Source organism: Thermobia domestica, chromosome 4 (assembly GCF_964235325.1).
Source record: "Thermobia domestica chromosome 4, izTheDome1.hap1.1, whole genome shotgun sequence".
Classification (NCBI taxonomy): Eukaryota; Metazoa; Arthropoda; class Insecta; order Zygentoma; family Lepismatidae; genus Thermobia; species Thermobia domestica.
Genome location: NC_137457.1, coordinates 270394741 through 270415404, shown reverse-complemented (window position 1 = coordinate 270415404; position 20664 = coordinate 270394741). Strand labels below are relative to the sequence as shown.

Below are 20664 nucleotides of genomic sequence, written 5' to 3'. Positions count from 1 at the left end.
TGACACCTGTACTAACAGGAACGTACAGTTATTATGGCTAAACCCTTACAGGGACATAGACTCCTGAACCCTATACAGTCATAAATGTCGTTCCCGCACAGGGACGCGAACCCAGGACAGTTATATGTCTTCCCGAACAGGGGCTAGAGAATCGAACCCCATATAATTATAGTATACGGTATTTGTCCACCACGAAGCCCACTTGGTAGGAGCTGAGACCGAATTGGGGACCGTACGCGTCAGAGGTGAGCACTCTACAACTGAGTCACCACAGCCTGTTACTCCCAATATTGTTGTTTATATGAGCTGTGTAAATACTGATTTGTTCTTTCCAGTTTTTAAAGTATGACAAGATTATTCTTATGCTTACATCATACCTGTGTTTTTTCTAGGGAATTCCCGTTTCTTCCCACATTCTCATTCCACCGACGCTTTCATCATTATTCATTTGCCTTAATCATCCGTCTCGCTTAGCCTCAAAGGGCTAATCGTGGGACGTTAAACTGAAAGATTTCATTTTCTTTTCTTTTTTTTATGCATTATAATATTTTCAACACAAGTTCGGTTCTAGCTTTACAAGATCTAATGAAATCAGCTTATATAAATTACTGCAGGTACATTTTCTATTAGAACTTGTGCTGAATCTAAAACCACCAATTTCTCTGAGAGTGTCCCAACCTTCCAACATAAACAGTCATAATGTGTGTGATGCAATCTACATGAAATTTAGAATGGTTATTATACTTACAATGAACTTATTTGCCTGTTTATAACTCCAAATTTTCCATTTCCTAAGTCCGTATAGTTGGCTATTACACAACGTCCACCAAATTCGAACACAGCAAAATATCTCTCGATTTCATACCAGATACCAAGATACTGAAAAAAAAAGATTTGAAACCAAACAGCATGAAAATAATCTGTGGCTAGATATTAATCTCAGTTGCTTTCTATCAAAAAAAAAAAAAATTTTGTTATGAATCACATATAGAAACAGAAGACGTGACTAGATTACATTAGATTTATTAATCATTCTGCAGATCATGTTCCGTGTCTACTTACTGATACAAAATGATATAGAACTCCAAATGCTTAATTAAAAGATAATATGAAAGTTCTATATTTGAAACAAGTTCTCACAGAGTAATAATAAACAATTATGTAAGAAAATTATTAAATAAATATAAAATACAGGTAGATTACTTTATATTTAATTCTATCGCTTGCAGAAATTTGCTTTTGATAAATGTGTCTTTTCAAGCAAAGTATTGAATTTTACCTGTAAATCTTCCAAAATGTGGTACTCCAAAAGTAAACCAGCATCTAAATTTATATTATTTTTGACAGGATAACTTATTGTCATTGTTTATCGTTGATATTGTGCAACCATCGACAAGAAAATATTTAAAATACGTGTGTGATCAATATATGTCAGTGAACAACGAAACAAACAGTCTCAGGAATAAAGTACAGAAATAAGTTTTTTGATTCACAAGTTCTACAAATGAACTGGAAACAACGTATTAAAAAGTTCTAATAATCATATTTATACAAAATATTTACGTTATCTATACACTTAAAAAGAGATAATCTTAGTTGTGAAGAAGATAGTTATCACTAGTTAATACTAAGTTAATGAAAGTATTCTTTCTTTGATTATTTTTGATAGAAGTATTCAGAACCACAGTGAAACAGAAATCAAGAAAATACTGTTTTGCTGATATGTTTGAACATATCTACCACTTGCAAAAGCCTCACTTGCTGGATCATTTTCTGGTATTAAGGTACGAAAATTTCGTCAGTCATACAGGTGTTCACTATATTTATTTTGATTCTTCTAGCTTCTCTCTAGATGGTCCACTGTAACTCTCACAGTTCTTCATACGTGATAGCAATCTTGCACTTCGAAAGAAATTTTGTAAACTTTATAAATACAAGCCATGTATGATCATATGCGACAAAATTATAGAATAACCAGTACATTATTAAAATACTTTTTCAGTTATTCTTGTAGAAATTTCTGTTTTACAATTTCCAGTCATTTTGTGAGCTTTTTATTTATTATTTTTTTTCAAGAAAACATCAAAACAGAGAAATTTACCAGAGAATATTTTAAAAGGGTAAGACTAATAAATAAACAAGTTTATATAGACTCACTAATTTCATGACTCTTTGAATCGAATTTGAAACATCTACTAGTCTGCTAGAGCCATATTTGACACTGAAGTATTTTTTTTTTTTTTTTTTTTTTTAACAATAAAACTATGCTAATCAGAATTTTTAATGAAATGGTTTATGTACTGAACTTGAAGATCGTTTCATTTGTTATTTTTACATTTAATTTAGAAATTCGATTAAAATAATGAAATACTCAAAAGCCTATGTCACTCCTGGAGTATCGTATACCACGTGAATCTGACAGATCGTACATAGGGCAAGGCAAACTGGGCGTATTACAGAACAACAATGCAAAGAACACAGAGCTACATATGACTTGAGCAACCCGAAAAGTCAGGACTAGCAAAGCATAGCTTAGAGCTGGGACATAGAATCGCTTTTACAAATACCACCGTAGTAGCCAAGTGCAGCAATTTTTGGGACAGAATAATAAGAAAGCCATCTGACTTGAAAGAACAGTCTCAATAAAGACAACGGGTTTCAACTCAGCCCTATTTGTTTAGCCCTTTTCAGAAATCAAAAACAGGCGTTCAACAAAGCTATTTTTCGTAGCCACAACAACAGTCAATCAGGAGCCAGCATTTTCCTCAGCCAATCGCATTCTCCCATTCATAGCTCCGGCCCTAAACATATGTATGCCTACATATCTCCGCTCTCTTCATCAGAATACCTGAAGATGAAGGCAAAGTCTTCATTCGAAACGTCGGATGGCAATATCTTCACCTGGCTGATAGCTCGAAAACATTTACTATTTATGGTGTTTTCAATTTTTTGCTTAATAAATATCACTGAAAATATATTTAAGAAGGCAATTTTTTAATGTCCAATGGATAAAATCCGTAATATGTATTTAAAAAAAAAAAAAAAAAGATTCTTTTAACATAATTTTCACCATTTTTTAAACATATATTTTCTTCTGTTCTACGATACTGTTAGTTATATGAACAACTAAAATTAAAAATAAAATCAAGAAAAAAATATCACATCTTTCATTATCTTGATTCAACTGTATTTTATTATAGCATCGTCAGCTTTTTAGTTTGATAGTGAGCAAATAAATATGTTTAAAGACTAATGATAATGTAATATTAGTTTCATATCTCCATTAGCTTACCCTGTCAATATCAAAGTCTTCAACTGTTTTGAGAGTAGGACACGAACCCAACTGAGGAACTTGAGCGTTGGCCAAGATGATAGCACCAGTTGTTAAAATAATTAAGACTCTAAAGTTCACCATGATTAATCTGTAAAAAAAATTAATTAATTAATTTTTAAAAAAGTAGATTGATATTTTTAAAATTCTTCCCACAAATATCTAAATAATGAAACTTACGTTAGTCCTTCAATCAGTAGCTTACGCAGGAATTTATTTCGGGGGGTCCGGACTCAATATGAGAGTATTTTATATTAAAATTCCTAAAATTGCCCCTAAAATTAGGCTAAATTTACACAAAAATCGAAATTTCGGGGGTCCGGACCCCCAGAACCCCCCCTGAGTACGTCCCTGCCTTCAATTATAAGTCCTACCTTGCAGTAGTGTATACAGAAATTCAACAGAGGCGACTTCAAGCTCTCAAATTATATCGTTTCAGGACTTTTGTACACATTTTAATATGGTGAATGTTTTTTTTTTTTTAATTATCTTGTTCAAAAGACGGCTCTTTGCGTACGTCACTTCAACCTTGCATCTATTTTTTGTAGTACCGCGGTACTTTCGCAACAATTTTTATAGAGGTAGTTGGTGAGTACTTCAAATTAACTTCCTGTAGCCAAACTCTCTCTATAAAAACTGCCGTGTGAGTACCTTAGGATTCTGAAACATGTTTTGGATAGCGCACACATTAGTTCCTAAGTGAAGTCTTGATCCGACTACGCTAGGTCCCATAGCTATGGAACTATGGACCTTTAAATTTCATTTTTTTCATGTTTTCGGCTGCCTATAACTCCGAAAGGAAGCATTTGTGCAGCAAGGTTGGTCTATTCTTTTTGTCTTATCTTAGTGTCAGAAATCACCTCCCAAACGTTGTTGGTGTTGTTTTGAAACACTCTGTATATGTATCTTGCATATTATAGATAACATTGACTAAGAGCATCACGACAAAGAAAATAATTTACGTAATCTGGAGCGTAAGTACATGACGGTTACTTACAACTGTCCAGGAGTCCATAATGAGTAGGAGTGCGAAGGAAATGTTTTTAATGATATAAAAAAGATAATAGTTCAGCAAAAGACACAGGCTTTATAATCTTTTGGAAAAATTGAGAATTTGTATAAATATGACATACTGTGGTCATCAAACCAGAGGCTCGATCATTCTAAACTATTTTATTGAAACATATATTGGTTCGTTTAGCCTGGATTTCGTAATGAGGGGGGGGAGGAATATGAAATACTGAAGGTCCAAGAGCTCGATCAATCTAAATTACTTCATTGGCAACATATATTGGTTTGTTAGAACAATAAAATGAGGATATGTGTGTAAGTGTTTTAATAACAAACTATGAAGAAATCTCGAGTAAAATAATAACAAAAACGTATTTTAAAAAATTTACAATATTTACGTTCTTTCTCTCTTCATCCAAATATAAGAATTTTCCTTCTATTGTGACCTCAACTATTACAGGGTGTTTCAAAACAGCACCGACAACGTTTGGGAGGTGATTCCTGATATCAAGATGAGACAAAAAGTATAGACCAACCTGGGTGCACAAATGCTTCCTTTCGGAGTTATAGGTTCCCGAAAACATAAAAAAAATGAACTTTAAAGGCCCATAGCTCCAAAAGTATGGGACCTATGCGCCCTATGCAAATTTCCATGTTTCAGAATCCTGCGGTACCTCCGCAACAATTTTTATAGAGGTAATTGGTGAGTACTTCAAATTATATGTCCGTAACCAAACCCCCTCTATAAAAATTGTTGTGGAAGTATCTCAGGATTCTGAAACATGCATTTTTGGATAGGGCACATAATAGTTCCTAAGTAAAGTCTTGACCCGACTACGATAGGTCCTATAGTTGTGGGGCTATGGACCTTTAAAGTTAATTGTTTCATGTTTTCGCAGCCTATAACTCCGAAAGGAAGCATTTGTGCACCCAAATTGGTCTATACTTTTTGTCTTATCTTGGTGTCAGGAATCACCCCCCCAAACATTGTTGATGTTGTTTTGAAACGCCCTGTATAAAAAGTACATTCTCTATAATGTATTGTAAAATATTTTACAATATCTGCGTTCCTTTCTCTGTTGAATCAAGTGTTAACAGAACTTTCTTTCCACATAAATGTTTGTTTTTATTATTCCGTCAACTACTGTCTGGTCCAAATGACAGGTTAAAAGAGCAGCAGAAAATTGTTTTTGAAATAACATATTTGATACTGCGGAGAAGCGATAACAAAATATTATTATAAAAAATGTCCACGCTGTTACACAACGGCACTATGCTTTCGGAAGCTTGAAATATCCCAGACTAGAAGCAGAAATTCTGAGAATTTCGTAACTTTTCTAGAAATTTCAAATTCCCTGATTCTGCCAGGATATCTCGCTCACCTCACCACCATATATTGCAAGTAATACAAATCCCCTCATAGGAAAGAGTAACCAAAAGCTTCCTGTAGTTTTTTTTTTAATTTTTATTTTTAACGCTGATCCTTCTTTTTCTCATTTCATTTTGTTTCATTCTTCCTTATTTTTTTCATTTCTTCCTCGAAGGGGGGGGTGTCCGGAACCCCCCCCCCTTGGCTACGTGCCTGGCTTGGTATATTATAAATAGACGTTTTTCGATAAACTATAGTGTGTAGTACCGGTATATAGTTTTTCTCATATTTCTCAAAACTTGTTTTTTCTTCCATGTCTTGTTTTAGAATTGATCTCAAACGGAGACAACACGAAGAACATTGTAATAAGCCGAAACGATAACTTCATAATAACACAATAATGCATGGGAAATTAATAAATTTAAATACTTAGGTGCAGTACTAACCAATAAGCACAGCCAAGGAAGAAATAAAAGTCGATTCAGGAGACAAATTCATGATACTGCTACGAATAAAATCTTTTAATATCTATTCTGTGGAAGGAAACGTTTCTAGCTGACATGTAGAGAATAAAAGGTTTCAAGAGTAAAGTTTTGAGAAAAATATTTGGCACCGAAAGAGGCGGAATCACGGGTAAATTCAGAAAACTAAACAATACTGAACTATACAAATCTACAAATCAAGCCGAATAGCATACGGACTATGAAGTCAAGATTCGAAGATGTTAACTCTAATGTGTAACAAGCAACACGCATGGGATTTCTAGTCAAAAGAAAGAATCCAAAGGGAGAAATATTTTTGAGTAGACGAGAAGAAAGTGGAAAAATAATAAAAAGTATGAACATACGAAAGTGAGAAACAACAATAAGGTAATATAGAGTATGATCTTAGGAAAGTGGGGAACAACAGTCCAGAATTAATATACAGTAGAATCTCTCTCATCCGCCCTCAGCTGGTCCCAGGGCCGTGCCGTGAGGGGGAGCGAGCGGGGCGACGGTCCCGGGCGCCAAATTAAGGGGGCGAAAATTCGGGAGAGAAAAGGAAAAAAGATAGGAAAAATTGCTTGGAATATATGTATGAGGGCGCCGTCGTATACTCTCGTCCCGGGCGCTGATTTTCCACGGCACGACCCTGGCTGGTACGCTACTCCGGTTGATCCGACCGTGCTCGAGCCGAACTTGTTCCTACTCGTCAATGACTCACGAGACCCATTGTCGTTTAGTGCCGTCGCGGCATTGTTGTTTGCTTCCTGTTACCGCATATCCGCTTCAGTACTCCGTCATCTCTTGTGTCGTTTCTTTCGTTGTGCGTGTTTTCGGTACTATACTGAGTGGCGTAGCAGCTGCCCCCGCAACCCCCACAGTGCGGGGGGCCCCGAGGTATAGGGGGCCCCGAAGTCTTTCTATGAATAAAGATTTAAAGAAGTAGAACTTCAATCTTACTTCTATCGGCTTTACAACTAGAGTCCCTTGTCTATACTTTGCGGGGGGGGGGGCGTAAAAGTGTACTACGCCACTGACTATACTGATCAGTTTTACAACTGTTATCATGATTCCTGTTTTAAAACTGTTATTAACAGTCTTACCATCACAGGGGTAGAACCCCATGACTGTTATAACTGTTCGTTTGTTTTTACTGTATAAAACAAACCAATCATTTTTTGAGTTCAAAGATTGTTTATATTACTGTAAATCCGTAATTTTCTATATTTTCTGTTAATCTAATCTTTTTCGCGTTCCGACCATACCCCAGTCCCAAAGGTGACAAATTAGAGAGGTTCTACTGTACTTGCAACAGAAGATAATTCAATTAAGCTTTGCTAAGCTATTGGAATTACTGAAAGCGTTTCACATATATAAACTCACCTAAGAAAATTAAAGAGGTAAACCTACATTTTTCTTACGTGATCTACTAATCAAAACTACTTGAAGTTTTAATGCTGACAAACACGATGTTCTGTGTTATCTGTATGCCTTCTCTCATAAGAAAATGAATGGGAAACAAGAATTTACGTGATCTACTAATAAAAACCTACTTGAGGTCTGAATGCTTACGAATACAACATTTTGTTTTGATTCAAGTTATCTATATAGCATCTTGCATAAGAAATTGATGAGAAACATATTTTCACGTGATCTACTAATGGAATCTATTACGACAAGAACAATGATCTGTGTCAATGCTGACAAGAACAATCTTATGTTGTGTTCCATATTATTTATACAAGTTATTAAGAAAATTAAAGAGATATATGTTTTCTGATTATCTAGTAATGAAATCAGTTTGGAGTCTCACAATGTGCCAATCACAGCCATTTTGGTTCAAGCTATCAATAAAGCCTCTCGTCTAAGGAAATTGATGGGAATTATATTTTCACATCTTCTATTAAGGAAATTTACTTGAGGTATATCAATATTGACAAGCATAACATTATATCCTGGTCCACCTTGTTTATATAGCCTCTTCTATAAGAAAATTAATAGACAGCAAGTACCGGTACCTTATATTTTCTGCAAATTGAATTTGTTCAAGGTCACGATGATAACAGGGGCATGCTTGCCTCCTAGTGTACAAACTTTTAGCCTCTCCTATCATAAGGTGAATTGAAAACATGTGCTTCGATGACTTAATAATCGGGTCTGTTGCAGACCTCAATTCTGATAGCCATAGCTTGGTTTTAACGTCCTAAAGTTGTTGTATGAAGGAAGACAACCTGGTTTGGCATCTCATACAAAATACAGTTGAGCAAAAAAGCATGAATTTCTCATATAGCATACAACTTTTTTTCCCTAAGGTGTTTTGGCGAAAAGTCTTTATTCTAAAACAACCTCTAGATATAAAAAAGGCAATTAACCAAAAGGAAGTCCATACGTACAGTATGTAGACTTGTATTTGACAAAGAGTACTAATGACTGGTAGTAAACTAACAGAGAATCTCGATCTATTCAACTCCTGGAATATATATATATATATTAACAAGTTTCCTCACAAAATTCAAAAGAAGAAAGTAGTACGAAGCATCAGTACTGTTTAAACAGAGGCGTTGCCACAAAAAATCTCCAGGCCAATACAATTTTATAACGAATTGTATGGCTGAAAAAAACTTGAAAGTTTATAATTGAGAAATGCATGTCCCGCATGAGACAATCTTCTATTCCAATTCAATCTAAAACAAGAATGTTATTGGGGTCGTGGTGGCTCAGTGGTAGTGCGCTTATCTCTGGTGCGTGGGGTTCCTTGGTTTGATCCCCGGCCAAGTAAGTTTATGGTGGACAACATCGTGTCCTTAGATTTTCTCAGGATACTCTCGTTTCCTGACACGTTTGATTCCATCACTTCTTTCATCATGATTCACTTCCCTTAATCATCCGTCTCCCTTAGCCTAAGGGCATAATCGTGGGATGTTAAACTAAAAGAATACATTTCATTTTCATTCTTGCCAAATTTAAAGAAAAAAAATATTCCTTTCATTAGTGACTTTTAGTGAGTATTGTCCTATTGTTTAATTACTTCTGATATTTCAGCAAGAAATAAGTCCATAACTACGATTATAGTAATACCGTAAATTTTCATAAAGTGCCCCCCTTTTCAAATCTGGGAAACTGGGATCCATATGCATGAAGTACTTTCTTCTTGGAGGAGGCGACCATATGACCGATTTTAAATTCTTCAATTTAGAGAGTCCTCCAAACAGTTGTATCGGCAAGCATTACATTTCAAGAACGCTACTTTCATAATGGATGTGAAGATCGTGAATATGTTACCAGGGGTGTCTACAGATAGATTTTAGGGCGCAGTTGCAGCCATGAGATTTTTTTTTTAGGGGATACAATTTTCCATTCAAAATGGCACGATCGACCTTTAATCATACCATAATGATCAGTGGCGTATTTAGGGGGGGCTTCCGGGCTTAAGCCCCCTGAAATCTTACTTACCATAGTAAAGTATATGAAATATCTTGCAGAATTTTTACATTTTCAGGCAAATCCCCCCCCCCGAAAGTTAGAAAAGCCTCCCCCGAAACGAAATCGTAAATACGCCACTGATAATGATCATTTAACAACGGGAAAAGATCCGAAATTGAATAAATCTTAATTTATAAAGCGAGTTTCGTGGTTTGGTCACAAATAATTTCTGTCTCCTCTACTATTTCTTTTCTCTAGGGTGGAAGGAGAATGGAAAATTAGCGGGATTATGCCCAGGCGCCTGGGGAATACGAGGCCTGTCTAAAAAGTATCCGACCTTAATTTTTTCCACGCAAAGTAGTGATTCTCAGGCGGCGCCACCGTGCACAGTGGAAGGAGGAACCTTAATGCGCATGCTTGAATTTTTTCACCGCGTTCGCGTGTGCCAGTCGTGAGCTGGTGGTCGCGAAGTGAGGTGCCGTTGGTAGTGTTCGTCGGATTTAGTGTTTCTCGCAAGATGACTGAACGAATTGAGCAAAGATACTGCATCAAATTCTGTCAAAGGCTGGGTGATTCTCAAAGCCAAACAATTCGTAAGATTCAGCAGGTGTTTGGAGAAGATGCGATGGGTGTAACACAAATTAAACAATGGTTCAACCGATTCAAAGATGGCCGCACATCAGTCGAGAGTGAGCAGCGTAGCGGCAGGCCCCAAACTGCTCGAAATGCAGATGTTGTTGAGCGGGTGCGAAATTTGGTGATGGCAGATCGCCGTTTGACAGTGCGGGAGATTGCAGAAGATGTTGGAGTGAGTAAAGATTCTGCACATGCAATTTTGCGTGACGATTTGAACATGAAACGAGTGGCTGCTAAATTTGTACCCAAGTTGTTGTCTCAGGAACAAAAAGACACCCGTTTTGACGTTGCACAGGACCTTCTGGACACCACCAACACTGATCCTGGGTATCTGAATTCCGTGATAACTGGAGATGAGTCATGGGTGTACGGGTACGACCCAGAAACAAAACAACAATCGTCTCAATGGAAGCATCCCGATTCTCCAAGGCCGAAGAAAGCGCGACAGGTGCGAAGCAAAATCAAGGTGTTGCTGACTGTTTTCTTCGATGCCCGTGGAATTGTGCATCACGAGTACGCACCGGAAGGACAAACAGTGACAAAGGAGTACTATCAAGATGTTCTCAGGCGACTCCGTGACGCAGTCCGGCGCAAAAGACCAGACATGTGGACAGCGAAGAACTGGCACGTCCATCATGACAACGCCCCAGCACATTCATCCCAATTGATCCACACGTTCTTAGCCAAACATGGAATTACAACCGTTCGCCAACCTCCCTACTCTCCAGACCTGGCTCCTTGTGACTTCTGGTTGTTTCCAAAATTGAAGACGCCTCTGAAGGGATCCCGTTTTGAGAGTAGAGAAGACATAATGCGGAACACGACGACGGAGCTGAACAACATTCCAAAAGAAGACTTCCAGCGGTGTTTCCAGCAGTGGAAGGATCGGTGGGCTAAGTGTGTGGAAGCACAAGGGGCCTACTTTGAAGGGGATTAGGGTTCCAAATCTGTCAGGTATTCGCAACTATTTTTCTGGCCAAAGGTCGGATACTTTTTAGACAGCCCTCGTATTTGCGTGGTACCAGATATGAGAGCGAAAAATAGCCAGTCTTTAAATACTTCTTGATTCTAGTGATATACGAAAAATGCTTGTATAATTAGCACTCATGTCACAATATACTAATCCTCTGATAGTTTTCTTTCGTTCTGACGCAAGAATGATGTTACAGTTCTACCTAATCAGAATATTGTGGACAGTGACGGCGATTGGACGTTAAAAGTGGGAGGGGGGCAAGACATGATCTGAATATTTGTATATCAATTTTAGTTTCCCTGATTGTTTCTAACACTTTGACGAAACGTTGTATAACGAATAGGATACTATCTTTTTCGTTTAAAATATCGTATGTCGTATGTCATACTTTACTAAGTAAATTGACAAGTGCAACTGAAGTAGGTACTAGCTCTTTGTACTCTTAAACAACGAAAGTGTAAGAAGAGATTTGATTCCTTGCTCATGAACATCTTAAAATTATGTCTGGAAAATTGTGTATTCTGATTATTTAATAACATACTTGCCAAACAAATAAAAAGGATAATGTTAACCATAGTAATGAATAATGAGGCTTGTTTTGCAAAAGTTATATTGAAACCGGGGGATTAACGAACATCTTAATTTTTAATTTCACACATGCCATCAAATGTATGTTATTACTCTTAGAAAATGAAAGACAGAAATACTATAAGCATATGCTACGGCATTTAAAGAAATATTTGCTTTTACAGCTTCTCGAAATATGTTCGTTGCCATTAGGTGCAGTTTTCAATTTCTTGAAACACATCAAAACACAATACTTAGAATCACTCCACACTCCAGTTATTGTATATACACTCGTACACCCTTAAATACACTCGTATATTACACTTCACTCGTATATTACACTGCAAAACAATGGAAAAGGTAGAAGTCGTTTGTTATTACTGTCTTTTTAATCAATAGGTTATTCCTTACTATTAGAAAGAAGAAAAGACATTTTAACAAAGTATCCGTCGATTTTTGCGAAATTAAAGAATAATTTGGAAAAGTTTTTTTTTTTTTTTTCGAAATGCTCTCTATTAGTTTGAAACCTACTGATTAAAATATCGTGCCCTTGTAAGAAGTGACAGTATGCTGGAATGCTCCAGTAGGTTAATTTTGGGGTTATTTTCCGTTTGAGTTGATTTGATTTGGAGTTTAACTTCCCTTTCAGCAGTGAGGCTATATGAGAAGAGGAACCACACGAGCCGTGGCAATTAAAACGCAATATCTGTACCTTTCTTAACTCCACGGAAAGACAAACGTACTCACGCAAAGACAAATATTATATGTCACAGTTTTTTTTCTTTCTATGAGCCAGTAATGCATACAAAAACGTTACATCTCCAAATGAAACTACATTAATGGGTTACTTCAAAAAAGTAGGGGGGCAACTGCCCCCCTTTGCCCCCTAATCGTCGCCCATGATTGTGGATCAGTGAAACAACAATACATTATTACTATAACTCCACCTTTAACACAGTAAAAATATAAAAGGTTTTAAAAATTATTGTTGATACCTGATTTTATTAAGTAAACACCACAATTAATTCTTAGGTTCTTAATCTTTTTACTGTTTACCAGCTATGTAATAGTTGATTATATGTTTTACTATATTATTGGAAACACACTTAAGAATACTTCATATACATTTGTCTGTCCGTATTGGCATATTTAAGGGGGGGGGCTTCCGGGCTTAAGCTACCCCTAAATTTTATTTACTATTTTAAAGTAAATTAAATATCTTGCAGAATTTTTACATTTCCAGGAATAAAGTTAGCCAAGCACCTCCCCCACCCCCCACCCCGAAACAAACTCGTAAATACGTCACTACCTGTTCGAACGAAATTTACAGCATGATCAATGGAGAGTACGTTAATTCGAAGATCCTAGTACATCGGATATGGTAGAGGGTAGGTTGATCGCAGTGTCTGTAGAGGACACAGCTTGAAGGGTCGTCGGACAGCTCGACAATGTAAGTGTGCGTGTGGATTTGTTGTGTGTGACTCAGAATGAATATTTGCAATGCCAGGACGACGCCCTCTTGGGCATAATTATAGTAGGGTTGGGGGAGACCAAGTGCTAATTTATTATGCAGAAGTGCATGGATACGAGGTGGGAAGCAACGGGAAAATACCGTACATCTCTACTTTCGCTACTTTGCCGACAAAAGAAAAAGAAAATATGTATGATAGCCTACCACCGTTTTAAAGATAGTTTCAGGGATAAAATATTCACCCATTCGGATCACCGGAAGAGGAATGTATTTGTGTGTTTGTCTAGCATAGTCCTAGGAAAGACTATAACTATGTAGGGACGATCAATGGAGGAAAAACACGAGCAAGAGCAGAAAGATATTAAACTCATGTATTATGCTAGACAAAGGAAAATTACAGAGATTTAAGCAAAATAATCTAGATTTTGTAGAACGTTGTGAAGTTAGACGAGAAGGTGCTGGGGAATTGATAAGCGAAGGGTATAGGATGTTTTAATCAGCTATATAATAAGAAGAGCAGTCCTAAAGAAGTTCGAATAATTCTGGGCCGCTAGTAAAAGTAGTTACATGATTATAGTGTTAAGACTTAAGAGTCTTCATCCCGGCGAAATTAAAATACCGCTAATTTTACAGTAATTATGTGATATCTTCAAATAGATAAAAGATAATCGAAATATGGAACAAGAGCGCCCTAGATAATATTATTTTACATGAGAAACCGTTATCACGATTCACTTATCTGCTTTCGATTTCGAGCCATTTTGAAAATCGGGATTTATTTTCGCGTTTCTAAACAGCTGAATACGGAAAGCCACTAGGTGACTTGTGACAACGGTACCTCACGCAAAATAATATTGTGTAGGGCGCTCTTGTTCCATATTTCAATTATATTTTATCTATTTGAAGATATCACATAATTACTGTAAAATTAGCGGTATTTTAATTTCGCCGGGATGAAGACTCTTAAAAGAAAAGAGAAGGATTTAATAATGATAGGGATATATGTACTAACCACCCCGTAAACAACTAAAGGGGAAATTATAAGACAATAGAAGAAATTACTCACAGAAATGAGAGGGATATATGTATATAATGAAATGTTTTAATACAGTTATGAGGAGAAGACACTACAGAGAAGAGGAACTAGTCAATTTCTACAAACAAAATTACAAGTAATTCACCAGTAAGAAAATCCATAACAGAAGTAGAGAAGTAGGAAACAAGGAGTTGCATACTGAAAAGCTGAAAATTGAAGAAGTACAAATTACCTTGATACGAAACTCTAAAGAATGACATGAACGAGGAAATAATAGATGAACACATCAGACTCTAGAACAACTAATAGAGTATTCTGAAAATCAGGAAAGGAAGGTTTAGAAACAAATCAATATAGAGAATGAAAGATTTAAATAAAGTTAGATAACGAGTTACAGAAAGGAGGAGATAGAGCACGGGAAGAATTTTACAATAGAAAATATGACAGTATAAAAAATTATAAAGAATAGGGAAATATAGAGAGAAATATACAAGGAGGTGAAATGTATATAAATTTGAAGAAATCAAAGAGATAGTATGTGGCAGTATAAAATAAGGATAGAAAGGAAGTAGACGAGAGGAACGAAGTTTTCGGAAAATAGGAATACCGAGAAGTGGGAATGGAAATGGAAAAATGGGAATGGATATACCGAGGACGTGTATCAGAGTAGGGATATACACGTAGCCTAAAAGTTGTAGAGGAAAATATAGCATTATAAAGGGACTACTATACTGTGAGACAGATTTTAAACAGTTATAATCAAGGTGAGAAATAGCAAGAAAACCGGAATAGTTAATACGCCGTATTAATTGAATTAATTAAGAATGTGAAGGAAAAGAGCAAGAAATAATTTGTTCTGACTCTGTAGTGAAATACAGGGTGAGCCAAAAGTAGGTATACACCCCTGCATTGATCAAGTATAACATCCTAGCATATAGGTTTATTTGCTTCGATTGTTCCGAGCTTAAGATGTAAGAAAAAACACATTAAAAACAAATAATAAAGAAACTAAGTCTACCTTATGGAGAACAATAAGAAATTATATAAAAAGCAATGCGTTGATCAGTACGGAACTGTATACCTACTTTTGGGCCACCCTGTATATGAAACAGGAGAGTGACTAAAACATTTCTTGAAGACGATAATGGTACAGTTGACTAAGAGAATGAATCGTGAAAGACGTGAGGAATAAAGAACTACTGTATATAGAACACAGAACCACATAAAGTCTTACATCACATGCAGCAAAAGAAATGTTTTGAATATTGAAGAAAACACTGTGTGGTAGAATAGATGTAGGAGTTGAGGAGGTACCGTTCGAATTTAGGAAGAATATATCTGCTAGAAGTTCTATTGGATTATTAAGAGTAAACAGTGAAAGATTCATAGAAATAGGGAAGAATATGTATGTTGTGTCTGTGTCCATTGATTTTTTGACTGAATGAATTAGTAAATATTGATGAGAATTCTAAAAGAGAAAAAGAAAAACGAGTTGGAATGGAAAGATTGAAAACTCATAAGAAACTTATTCATGAACTAATAAGATAGTGTTGGAATAAAGGAAGAAATGTCGTAGAAGAATCAGTTAAAAAAGGAGTTCGACAGGAATAATGCGTCTCACTGTTATTTAATATGTATCTAGAAGGGACGCGAGATTATTACTTTGGTAGGAAGCAGTAGCATATTTACGATTTTGTTTCGGGGAGGCTTCGCTAACTTTAGTCCTGGAAATTGAAAATTGTGCAAGATATTTCATTTACTTTAATATAGTAAATAAAATTTCGGGGGGCTTAAGCCCGAAAGCCCCCCTTAAATACGCCACTGGTAGGAAGTAAAAGGACAGTACAAGAAAGACAGTGCTTTGGTAGAAAGTAGAAAATAATTATGTTTCTTCTTGCGAAAAATAACATTAATATGATGTTTTAAAATGTTTAGAATTAGCTGTGAAGAATATGGAATAAAAGAAAACGTTATTAAAACCGAAACACTATGATCATATTAGAACGATATATCAAATATAGAAATACGATGAAACAATACCCATATTACATGAAATGTGAAGTGAAAGCAAGGGACAGGAATGGTGAAACACTTAGGAAAAAGAAAACTCTATTTTATGGGTCTTACGAAAAAGACAAACTGTTTCATGTGGCATATTATACTGTACGGGAAAGATACATGTATACTACACAGAAGCCTCGAAAAAGAACCATTTTCGAGATTTGAATGTAGAGAAGAACGAAAAAAAAAAAAGATAGATGGGTCGAATGAGAAAGTGATGCGAGTAGGGTCTACTAGAGGAGAGAAGAATAATATTAGATGTAATAAAATAAGGAAGAGAAACAGGTTGGAGCATTGGCTGAGAATTTACTGGATATTGACAGACATGATAGAAGTTATTGGGGAAGAAAATATATGGAGGAATAGAAATAAGTCATAATTGATAGGTATTAAAACATAAAATTGTTACGTCAAAATAAATAAAGAGATCGATTGAGAACTACTATGCATGGAAGCTTCTCGGTTTGTAGTGAGTGGTCTGCCAGTAATTACTGATTACCAAGGATGATGATGGCTACACACTTTAGTACTAACCTGCAAAGAATTGTGTAGATTGATGTACTTTTGGTATATGTCCAATATTCTCTTAAACAATCTTTATATATATATTGCGTATTCAATGGGTTTTACATTCCAACTGTCAAACATGCTTCTATTGCAAGTATCACATATTAACAAAATGCTACGTTTCAACGTAATTTCAACAAATGCAAGAAAAAAATACAATTTACATCTTTTGAATCCTCTCCAAATGCAATACGTATTATTGATATTCAAGGTTCCTTTCCTCATAGGTAACCTTATATAACGTGATGATGGCCGCCATTATGTTACGTAATACTTGTGAATTACAATTGATTTTGTCAATATGAGTTGCAAAACCAAAGTGGTTTTGTTTTTCTTGTCATAAAATGAAATATTGTAAGATGCCTACAGATTTAACAAAAAAAAAAAAAAAAAAGAACATCCGGTATGTGTTTAATTTTGTTAGTTTTGTGAATGCTTAAGAAAATACACAAACACTTAGAATATTCAGACATATCTAACTTGTGGTCAATAGGGGGTCTAACTTGGAATGTTTTATTCACTTCTGTATACACTATTTAACAAATTCACAATTCCTGCACATGAATAAATTAGAAGAAGCATTCCTCAGTTGCATTTGCACTCATCGTAGTTATACATTTAGCTTTACGCGACGCAATGAAAGTCTTAGAAATGTATATTATGTAATCTCCCTGTCCATTGTGCGGTTTTGTTTCGTCTATTTTCAGGGGTTATTCTCAATTTTAAAAACTCTCGCCTTCGGTGTGAGCGGTCCCGGGTTCGATTCCCGGTGGGGGCACTCGGTCGAAAAAGTGTAAAACGCTTTTTCAGGCCAGCCACCTTGAATGTGGTTTTCCTGGATTTTTCTCATTCATAACAGGCGAATTCCGGGGTGGTACCCAATTTATAGGTCCCAGACCGCTTCCTTTCTTCCCCTATCCTTTCTTCGTTCCTTTTCCCCGGGTAGTGTGCTCGCCGAGGGATGTCATCCCTCTAACGTAAAGGGCTAAATGGCCTTAGATGCCGAAAGCCCAGAAATCTAAACTCCTAATCCTAATCAATTTAAATAAAATGTACTTCTTGATTATTAAGGTTTCTTTTCAGCTCTGAGGCCATATGAGACGTGGGAACCACAGTTTAAGCTGTACTCCAAACGATTACCAATGCGCTCAAATTTCAATACTCTCCCATCAGCGGGGATCAAATTTGGCACTCCGTGCACCAAAGGTGCGAACGCTAGTCAACTCGACCAGCATGGGGAGCCTAAATGAAAGATACGTAGGACCACCGAATCAAACTTTCTCGTTCACTGTTCTTAAATTAAGTCTGCATGCTCGTATTACTGAAGGATTGACCATGAAATATGGGCAAAATCATAATAGGCCTTATTGGAAAACTGAAATAATAACTCATCACCAATGTAAACTATCCATTCGCTATTTTTTTATTAGAAATAACCTATACTGTATTGTCAGCTCCTAATGAAATATGTATTCATGAAACACAAATAAAACTGCCTAAGTCATCAAGAAAATCACCCGAAAAGAACTTTTCAAGAGTAAACTGTTCTTTCTTCTTTTTTCAGAAAAATAATTTTATAGATTTGTTAATGAAATATTTATTAAAGAATAAAGAAAACCCATACAGTCATTTTCGAAGAAATCTAAATTGAACCCTCCAGTAAAATATCCTTACTTTACTGAAAGGTAGGAGGAAAACACCAACCCTGTTTCCAGTGTTAAGCAGTGTAAAGCAAACAATGTGATTTGCGGAGTGCGACCAAGACATGGGAGAAAGCTTTACTACAGAATCTAAAGCCAACAATTTTAAAAGCTGCTGGCAAGTTTCACCAGATAATTGGTTTTAGCCAATTAGGTTAGCCAAATATGAATATTTAAGGAGTAAGATCCAAGTAAATATATGTAAAAGAATTTAAAGAATTGTTACGAGTAGGGTTACCAGATTTTGTAAACGAAAAACCGGGACACCAATCACTGATTATATATAAGGTCAGGGTTCCTACTCATTTAGTCAGCATTACTTAATTACCTGTCTTTTCCAGGTTACTCTATATACCGGTACTGACCATTTTGCAGTTCATTCTATATACAGTTAACACAAATGAAGCCCCACACGAAATGTATAAAGAATGTGAAATGTAACATAAAAAGGGCTGCTTGGCCCTTATTCCGAATTCCGATTTGTTGTGTTTAACAGGTTCTAAATATTGCTCCAATTACGACCCACCCTCCTCATATTTATGATTGACGAGGTACTTTTATCTTCATTGGGTCATCACCTGAGTCAGACACTACCCTAAAAGAAACACAAATTTAGCATTTAGCAAGAAATATACATTTACGCTAAATTCAGAACGATAAACAAAAACTAAATCTCTTTAAAGACTTACGCAGGCTCAGGGGTGCCCACAGAGGGGGGCTATGACGCAAACTGCGTCATTGAAATATTTGGGGGGGGGTTAAAATCCATATAAATATGTTTAAGGGGGTGTAAAAATTAATCGAAAAGAAGATTTTTTCATGGAAGAACACCTACGGATAGACAATTGGGGGGTGCGTCATGGACATAAGGGGGTGGTCACCACTGCGCAGGCTCTTCAAAAGTTTGACCAAAAAAAAAAACTGGTATAAAAATTAAACAAGACATAGGGGTCTATCTTTACGCATTTAACTGCCACTTCTTGTGCTAGAGTAAGTTGTTGCGGAATTTTAACCTCAGAATTACTGAAAAATTTATCAGATAAAGGAAAAAATATAAATCCAAAATTATTGAGTGGATGCACAGCAGCATCTTTAGAAATATTTAACCACACATGGGAAAGCATATTAGACAACTCAGTTCTGTAATCGCTGAAGTGGGATTTCAAATGAAACTTCGATAACCTTCCGTTTTTACGTGAGAGACAAGTTCTTTCGGGTTTAATTTTTTCAATCTGAAGAACGAAAACCGGGCAACCCTAGTTACGAGTATTGCAATTTCTCAATTGGTACAAATGACAATATGGTCATCCAGGGGAAGACGGACAGTTGGGGAATACCTACACTTCTAAGCTTCCGACATGAACAGTTTCCGATTTCTTATAACTAACCTTATTCGTACATTTCCCACAAGCTGTGGTTTTAAATTCACGCTCTGTCAAGGCCCAGGTTTCAACAAGGAACAAACTGGAAATATAATAATATTATGTATTTATGTACTTATGTATGTGTGTAATATGTATAAATTTATTGTCTTATTGAAGCTTTCGTAATCTGGAAATAAACTTTTGGTTTGCTTTAAATATTTTGCAGTCCTGTAGAAAAGTTTGCAGGATACACTCCTAAATGACTATATAGTGGTTTCTGCAAACATATTGTATTGCATATTACATTAGTAATTTAGCGTTATTTGTTGACTTTTTTCTTATACATATCAACTCTATCAAAACACACTGTGAAATATAGTAAATGTATTGCATAATAAATGTTCTTTGTTCAATTTTAAATTTACTGCGTTCTTAATGTATACAGTTGGTATTTAATGTTCCCTCGTGAAATATCTATTGGGCTTTTGTTCTAATTAAGTAAACTTTGGTGGATTTTTGACATACTCTTAATAAAACACACTCCACAGAGTATATATTGCAATTCTGAATGCTTGCTTGGTTTCAGAACAGTCTGGTAAAATATGCTTTTTATACATTTTTATTTAATTCTTTTTTTATTTTTTATTTTATTTTATTTTATTTTATTATATTT

General features: G+C 35.8%; 1 protein-coding gene across 2 annotated transcripts in view; it reads right to left on the bottom strand.

The window, feature by feature from the left end:
* The window catches only part of LOC145684062 (apolipoprotein D-like), a 69060-nt gene that overhangs the window by 14254 nt on the left and 34142 nt on the right, over positions 1–20664 (bottom strand). For both annotated transcript variants that reach the window (XM_081755902.1, XM_081755903.1), the window contains exons 2-3: positions 3293–3422; positions 749–879 (exon numbers count right to left, since the gene is read on the bottom strand). In XM_081755902.1, coding sequence (XP_081612028.1) covers positions 749–879; positions 3293–3415 — 254 coding nt within the window. In that variant the 5' untranslated portion in view covers positions 3416–3422. The remainder of the gene's footprint in view (positions 1–748; positions 880–3292; positions 3423–20664) is intronic.